General features: G+C 35.8%; 1 protein-coding gene across 2 annotated transcripts; it reads left to right on the forward strand.

The window, feature by feature from the left end:
* The first annotated feature begins 188 nt into the window (after positions 1 to 188).
* Positions 189 to 8,367, forward strand: LOC113046654 (hexosaminidase D-like). Of its 2 annotated transcripts, none has more exons than XM_026207526.1 (14): positions 189 to 753; positions 1,346 to 1,433; positions 1,546 to 1,828; positions 1,907 to 2,016; positions 2,810 to 2,897; positions 3,017 to 3,181; positions 3,302 to 3,485; positions 3,825 to 3,896; positions 5,962 to 6,166; positions 6,281 to 6,363; positions 6,471 to 6,546; positions 6,625 to 6,720; positions 6,823 to 6,912; positions 7,530 to 8,367. In XM_026207526.1, exons 2-14 carry the CDS (start codon positions 1,354 to 1,356, stop codon positions 7,726 to 7,728), a joined length of 1,731 nt encoding a protein of 576 aa, XP_026063311.1. In that variant the 5' UTR covers positions 189 to 753; positions 1,346 to 1,353; the 3' UTR covers positions 7,729 to 8,367. The 2 variants fall into 2 exon arrangements, with proteins under 2 accessions (XP_026063311.1, XP_026063310.1); XM_026207525.1 differs by having other exon boundaries at positions 193 to 753; positions 1,280 to 1,433.
* The last annotated feature ends 110 nt before the right edge of the window (positions 8,368 to 8,477 follow it).

Genomic DNA, 8,477 nt, shown 5'->3' on the forward strand with positions numbered 1-8,477 from the left:
TTTCCATATCTTCATATAAGACTCACATTTAAAGACACCTTATTTTAAAATCCTGAAAGAGAGAGAGAGCGAGAGAGAAATCGTATTTAAAATTAAAATAATGCATTGGATCTGCAATATAAGAAAATATAACTGGTAAAATATATTATTTATATGTGTTTTGTCTTGAAAAGTAAGCATATATCATATGGTAAGAAAGCATTTATATATAGTAGTCCTTTAATTATGAAAACATAAAAAACTGCATGTAAAATTAATAATTATACAAGGCTGTTTTAAAATAAATATATCTTGTAACACAACAGGACTCTGCTGTCACTTCTTGACATGTTATGGCAACTATCCAAATGTTATTGTTTTTTAAACCAAATTAAGTAATATGATATAACAACCTTAGACTGTATCCACTGTCTTTATTTAAGTGCGCATTTACTCGTGATGTTACGGTCCCTCGTTGTTTGATGCTCTGGAAACCGGGCGCCGTAAAGCGTCGACGTGACGCGCACGCTTTCACTATCATGCTGTCATCATCCAGGTGCTCGCTCGGTCAAGTACGAAAAGATGTCTGCCGACTATCTGTCACCAAATTATCAATTCAAATAACCTCTTGAAAGCAAGTCACGTTAAACAGGTTGAACTGGTCGCGTTTTTCAACCACACTAATGCACTTCATACGGAAGTAAATCTATGTCCGCTTATATGCTTCATAAGTTCATCAAGTCTTTTACCTAAAGATTAATGGTCATCAATAGAGTAAGTATACATTTCACTGTTTCTTAAACATTACGATAACATTCATTTATTTTTAAAGAGTCGTGTCAGCTGTTTGAGCAAGATAAAAACAAAATCTATTTTACTGCTAAAGAGTACGAATTGTGAGAAAATATATTAAATGCATGCTATGTCATTGATCTATTTTGATTATTGATGCATTCCCACATTATTATTATTATTATTATTATTTAAAAAGACCAAGTTTTCATTTGCATTTGTAAAGTGTTTTATTATTATTATTTGTCGTACTCTTTAGCATTAAATAGATTTCTTTAAATGCATAAACTAGGGCCATTTGCATGAAAGGTTTAGACTGGTCTTATAAGTTATTCAGTTAAATAAAAGCAACTGCTAGTCGGACTTAAGGCACTGTCTTGATATAGAGGTTAAGTTTATGCAACTGGCCCCTGATGTGTTTAGAGGTGCAGGCTTTTCCATTGTCATTTAAACAGGGAAAGATTCTAAAGTTTTTCGTTACGTCTCTTGATTTCCAATGCAAATTTAGTTTTGAAGGTCACCGGAGTTCAGCACCTGTCTTCATTTCTATGGTTTATCGCCTTCGCCTGCACAGAAGCAGACATGAACACTCAGAGGTGTATGAGGTTGATCGTGGGCTGCTTGGTGATTGTTGCCATGGCGAAAATGTTCCTTCGTCCCAGGTGAGGTTTGCAGTTCTCGTGGGCTCTCCTTGTACACGTGCTTCAGCATCAAGCCATGCTTCACTGTCCCAAACAAGCTTGTGATTAAACTTTACTTACCCTCTATTCATAGCTCAAGCAAAGGCACAAGTTCAGACTCCCACCAAATCATACAAGGTGGTCCTTTCTGGGCTAACCAGCATATCCCACAGCTGAAATTGGGTCACAATGAGGAGGATCCTGTCAAAAAAGAACATGCCGACAACACAGAGGTTCAGCCGGAGGAAAAAGAGACGATCCATTCAAACCAAGAGGAGTTAGAACCAGAAGTTCCCGATGATACACCCTTGGCTCCATTAAAAATTGTGCACTTAGATCTGAAAGGTGCCGCACCCAAGGTCAAATACCTCGAAAAGGTAGGAATGTGTGCAGACAAGTGGTAAATCGTAATAATAGTTTGTTTTTTCAAAGTTTGCTTTGATGTTCTTTTGTAGATATTCCCTCTATTGTCAACTCTGGGTGCTACTGGGATATTGCTGGAATATGAGGATATGTTTCCTTACGAGGGGGAGCTCAGCATTCTCAAATCAAGCTTTGCATACAGGTGATTCTGAGCATCTGATTAACTAAACCTGGCTTAATTCGACTCAGTTTGCCCACAAATGAAAGGTCTTTTATTATGTACTCAGCCTCGTGTCATTCTACACCTGTACGCTGTTATTTCTGCTGCAAACAAAAGGAGATATTTGAAGAATATTTACCATATGCAACATTTTTCCAAAGAATGACGGTGAATAATAATCACCAGTATTATTTATATACTTAATTTGAATTATTTCCTATTATAAATGCTGTTATAAATATGTTATATGTTTTTTAATCTTCTCTTCAAACTCAGAGTACCATTTATGTATTGTTTTATATTCTTCTTAAATTATTCTGTTGCATGTTCTCATTTAAAAATATATATATATTTTAATGTTTTAAGTATATTATTAGAATTTTAGTACTTCTGAATATTTAAAGTTTATATAATATTTTGAGTTTTCATTTTTATGTTTTGTTTGTTTATTTTAAATAATCTCATTTAGCTTTAACCAATTTTTTATATATATAATATTTACATTTAATTTTATTTCAGGTTCATTTTAATTACTAAAGAACATTAGCACGCATGCCAAGCCTCAAAGAGAACCAAAAAAGAAATGAAATATAATATAAATACCATAGAAATAGTCAAAACATTTAAAAGCAGTCCACTGAAGCTAATTACAGTAACTTACACGAGGAACAGATTGACATCTAGGTGAACTATTGCTTTATTATAGTCCAAGATCATAAGGTGATGATTTGTTAATCCTTATTTCTCTTGCTTATTTTAATTGTTTCTGGGAAAGTGTGGAAGATATCAAGGAAATGAAGTCTCTGGCCAAACGGCACAAGCTTGAACTGATTCCTCTGGTGCAGGTGTTCGGACACTTGGAGGCAAGTGCAGAAGAAGCTCACTCTCACAGAAACTGTAGCTTTTTTCACTTTAGGAAAGCAGTAGAAGGCACAACCAGTGATGGTGGTTATGTTGATGTCTTTCTGTTCACATTTCACAGTTTGTCTTAAAACACGAGAAGTACTTCAAATTAAGAGAAGTGGAAACGTTTCCCAACAGCCTGAACCCCCAGGCCCAAGGAAGCATGGATCTGGTTCAAGACATGTTAACGCAGGTCATGAAGAAGCACCCAGAAGCAAAGTGGTTCCACATCGGTGCTGATGAGGTTGGTGGAGCTTTATTCCCTACGGATCATTGAAAATAGTTGTATTTCATTTCGTTTTTGATTGAGCTATTCCTTTCAAATGTAAGCTCATATCTACTACTGTGGATGAAATACATGTAGGTACGTGGCCTGGGCGAAAGTGAAGATTCGAAGCGCTGGCTGGAAACCAACAAAGGAGACTTGGGAAAGCTGTTTCTCAATCATGTGACCGCAGTTGGGAGATTCATGAACAAACTGAAGCGAGGAATCAAGCTGATCTTGTGGGACGACATGTTTCGGAAAGTTAGCTCCGACACAATCAAAGGTACACTGAGAGAGTCTGCAAGCCAGTGAACGTATGTTTGCCATTCAAATACCAGCTATTACAAGTAAAACTCACTTTTACTGTAATGTACAGTACTTGATATTACAGTATTAGGATTTGTTATAGGTGCGCTGTAATTTTTAAGACTTAGGGTTAGGGTTAGGGTTAGGGTTACAGTGACATCTAACGGTTTATTCTGTAAAGTTTTAGGTGGGGGGGTACTAATATACAGTGAGAGGTAACTTAACCTGGCAGGACAAAGACTTTCAAACTTTCAAAAATACAGTGGCAATAACAAAGTAGTGCTTTTTGGTCATGATGTGGGTTTTTACATTTTAGAATCAGGTTTGCAGGACCTTGCATCACCAATGATATGGAAGTACACCCCAAACATGGATGTGAAAGAGATCGGTAAGGCCCTGCTCTGCTTCTCGTATGAAAATAGCGACCCGATTCATTCGCTTAAAACATCGTACTTACTGGGAAAGAGTCATCTGTGCAAATTATTCAGAGGAAATAGGTTTCTCTTGGTAATCTTTCAATCAATATCGTTTCAGAGATCAGTTTTGAATATATTATAAAACATTTTTTAAATGTTTGACTTAAGAATTGTATTTTTTAAATACAGCACACATCATTCTTATCAGTACACTCATAGGCCATATGACCAATTAAACATGTACATTATGGTTCAAAGTTTTGGAGTTATGTTTTTAAATATATAAAATATATTTGTTTTTTTGTATTAAATAAATTAGAAATAAATTAGAATTTTATTCAGCAGGGATGCATTAAATTAATGTGACAGGGAAAATCATTCTTTGAACTTTATTAATCAAAGAATCCTGAAAAAGGTATTGCAAAATAAATTACTAAAGCAATAAGCCCCAAGAAAACGGTCATTTTATATATTGTCTTTTTTTTTTAAACGTTGAATTTAAAAAGATTAATTACTCATATCCCAGTATTATTTTATGACATTTATGTGAGAAGGAAATATAAAGTAATGTTAAAAAAGGCCAGTAAAGATGGAATTTAACCCAATAAAAATTTTAAGTAATGTTTAAAAAGCACAAGGCAACCAACTGCATTCAGACAAACTCTTTCTTGTATTCCTTTAATGAGCAGTCTTCACTGAAACTCATTCAAGTTCCTGCAGGGAGAGAAAGATTGCAGAAAGACTAAAAACTTTAATATAGGACAATACGCTATTAAGGTGTTTCTCACATTATCGAACTACAAATATAGCATAACTGCCTATCATCTAAAACTAAACTTTAAAGGGTTAGTTCACCCAAAATTGAATGTCATTAATAACTAAGACCTCCATTTATCTTTGGAACATTGTTTAAGATATTTCAGATTTAGTCCGAGAGCTCTCAGTCCCTCCATTGAAGCTGTGTGTACGGTCTACTGTCCATGTCCAGAAAGGATAAGAAAAACAAAGTAGTCCATTGTCAGGGTTCAGGTAGAGGGATGAGGCGTGGACTCAATGATGCAGAGAGAAGGGCTCTTTCATTGTAATAATAATAAAATAAACAAAGATAAACTACCCCGTAGGGAAACAGAGAAAACTTGACAGGCAAGGAAAGTCAAGGCACGATGTGCACAGACAAATATTTGACAACGAACTAGCAACCAGACTGCAAACACAAGGACAATAAATAGGGTAGCGAGGGAAAATACATCAATAATCAGGTACCAAGATGGGTGGGGTCAAGACAATTGACGAGAGCACATGGCAGATCGAAACTAGGACAAAAGCCATTTGCTCACACAAAACAAAAACACAAGCACATGGTCAGCAAACCAATCACAAGCCGTGTGCTTGAATTAGACACAAACAGCAGCTAATGAGCATACCCATAAGCCAACGAAAACTAAGCTGCGTGCAACAGCACAAGACAAAGTAGAACAAGAAAGCACGTAGCTGATAACTCGAGCTGCGTGCAACAATACAAGACAACACTTGAGGAGAGTATCAAGGCTCTGTCACGAAACTATCAATAACACTAGACTGAAGTGACATCATGTCCATGTGACACCAGATGGTCAGTTAGAACAGAATCGAAAGAGAAGACAGTTATTTTTGGACCAAAATGTATATTCGATGCTTCAACAAATTCTAACTGACCCTCTGATGTCATGAACGACCTGAGGGTGAGTCATTAATTACAAAATTTTTGCCCAATTCTTGCCCAAAACTGCTGTAATTTCTTTAACTTTCTGGCGAGTGTGCTTGAGAAGCCCTGAAATGAATGGGATGTTTGGAACAATTGGCTGCTTCGTGACACGCTTTAGTAACCTTACACTGGATCAAAACTCTGATGAATGCTCTGACGTAAACAAAGAGGTGTATCCGTTTTATAAATAAAAAAAACCACTGAATATTTAATAAACATTTAATTTTATACAAAATCTGTATAGAAAAACATAGTAATCATTTAAAAACATTGTGTTTAAATATTGTTTGTAGGGAACTATATCTCTAAGTATGAACAGGCTGGATTCAAGGGTGTGTGGTTTGCTAGCGCTTTCAAAGGAGCCTCTGGAATTGACCAGAAATGGACCCCAATCAGTCACCATTTAAAAAACCACCTTCAGTGGCACAAAGTCATTCAATCCATGCCGCAGTACAAGTCTGTGGGATACCAAGGCATTGCTCTGACTGGCTGGCAGAGGTGAGCCTGCAGTTTTACAGAACTGTTTCTTCAAATACTTTGTGCCATCAAACATGCATTGCCATTATACCAACTTCTCAACCTTGAGCATTAATAAACGTATGTGTGTTGAAGGTATGAGCATCACACTGTGCTGTGTGAGCTTCTCCCTGTGGCCATCCCTTCTCTGGCTGTCTGTCTTCAGACGCTGAAAAACGGTGAGTGTCTGAAGCAACGGGTTTTATTGAGTGTCTAACATGCTGTTTCATAAATGAGTTGAATCACATCATATGTGATATACTACAAAGGGTTTTGTTTGCATTAGGTTCATTTGATTCGGAGGCAAAAAAGGAGGTAGAGCGTCTCCTTGGGTGTCAGATTGAGCTGAGCAAAAATGAGTGGTAAGAACTAGTTCATATATAGACCTATGTGAATCGATTGTGAGGTATGTAATGGATACTGTCTTGACCGTTCTGCAGTAAGGGTGCATCCTTTCCTGGCTCAGATGTTTATGAAATGGTGAAGAAGATCAAGGATGACCTCGAGAGTTCAGTTAAAAAGATCATGCAGAACTAGTGAGTGACCTAACCTGAGCTCAAATGAGCATAAGCTTTCAATTCTTTGTCTTGAACATCTTGTAGCTTGTGCTAACATTTTGTTTGTCCTGTGTTTTGCAGCCACGTCAAGGGATCCTTCAGTCCATATCATCGCAAACGTAGCTTTGGAAACCCTCGAAATCTTGCATTTTTCAAAGATGGACTGAAAAAGTACCCTTTTTCTTTTTAGAACTGGCATATTATTTGATGCATTTACTGGCAAAAGTATTGTTGTTATATTTCTCATAAAAAATTGGTTATTATTTTTGGGATACAGGGTTCCCACAGTCATAGTGAGCCACTTTGTGTCAATGAATTTGTCAGAGATTTTTCATCAATAATGTCTAAAAGATTCATTTATGTATTAGTTTATATCAGAAAAATAAATAAATACATCAGTCTGACTCAAGAAGTCTTGTAAAAGTCATGGAAATTTTCAAAAATGATAACTGAAATTAAAACCATTAGAACTATTTTGTTCGTGTTTAACTACTACTTTAAGTTAAGTACTGAAACAAAATTAAAACTTGTGTAGACATTAAAAAAAACTGAAAATTTTAACTGAAATTATAATGAGAACAGAAAATAGAAAATTAAAAGCTAATCCGAGATATAGTAAAACAAATTATAAACATTTATTAGTGATGAACATTGAATGTTTGCAGGTTTGTGCAGGTGATTATTATAAACCATGAACTAGAATTTCTGGTTAAGCTTGATTATGCTGTTAGGTACATAAACGGAAATATAGTAACCTAAATATTTTGTGTTTTTTTCCATCTTTTCAGACTGATGGATGAATGGGATTCCTTTTTACTGACTTTCCGGCAAAATATGGAGGCAATCTTCTACCCAGACACTTTAGAGGAGTGGTTGGAGGAGAATGTCAACGAACACATAGACAGACTTCATGAGATGGTGGTTGATGTAGAACGAATCATTAAACTCAACGGACAGCCAAAGGTTGATCCTTCGAAAGAGAGGTGAAACAGACAAGAGGACCAACAGGAAAGACGTTCCAAAATGTGGCATTCGCACATCCTACAGTTTTTCTACCTCGGGGATCTTCCTTGTTTCCTGAAGGCTTCGCTGGAAGTGATGAAAAGATAATGAAATGTTGCATAAAAGTTCTCTAATTACACTGGGCATGCACTATTTGAAGAAGTGGACTCACTAAACTGCATCTATGAATTTATTTAATCTGGTTTTGAGTTGACTCAAAATAATGAAAGTGATTTGCCTTTGCAGTTACACTGGTAGAGCTAATGTTTTTCTCTTTCTTTTTTCAGTGCATATGTCTAGGGATGCAACATGACCAAACTTCATGTCTTTGACATGCAGAAAACTGTTTAAAATGTGGTTTTAAAATTTTTACAATTGCAGAATGTGGAATCAGGTTACAACTGAGAGCCTTGAGTAAAGTATATTTAGTGTTTTTATCACTGTTACACATAAAATCCTAAAGTAGCTATAGAAGCATTTACCTCAGAAAACATTAAAACTGGAAACCTGCTGGTTAAGTGACTAAGTGGTTAAGGAGCTTTATCACAATGCCAGTAATGCAACATAATTAGCTATATTTAATTTGTGTGTGTGTGTGTGTTTACAACATTAAAAATAAATAAAGGGTAATGTTTTTTGTACTGTTTTCACTGTTTTATTATTGCTAACTCTTTGATGGTGTCTATGCTTTCAGTATAATTCAGATATTATATTCAACAAGGGATTATCATCGG

Source organism: Carassius auratus, chromosome 28 (genome assembly GCF_003368295.1).
Source record: "Carassius auratus strain Wakin chromosome 28, ASM336829v1, whole genome shotgun sequence".
NCBI classification, from domain to species: Eukaryota; Metazoa; Chordata; class Actinopteri; order Cypriniformes; family Cyprinidae; genus Carassius; species Carassius auratus.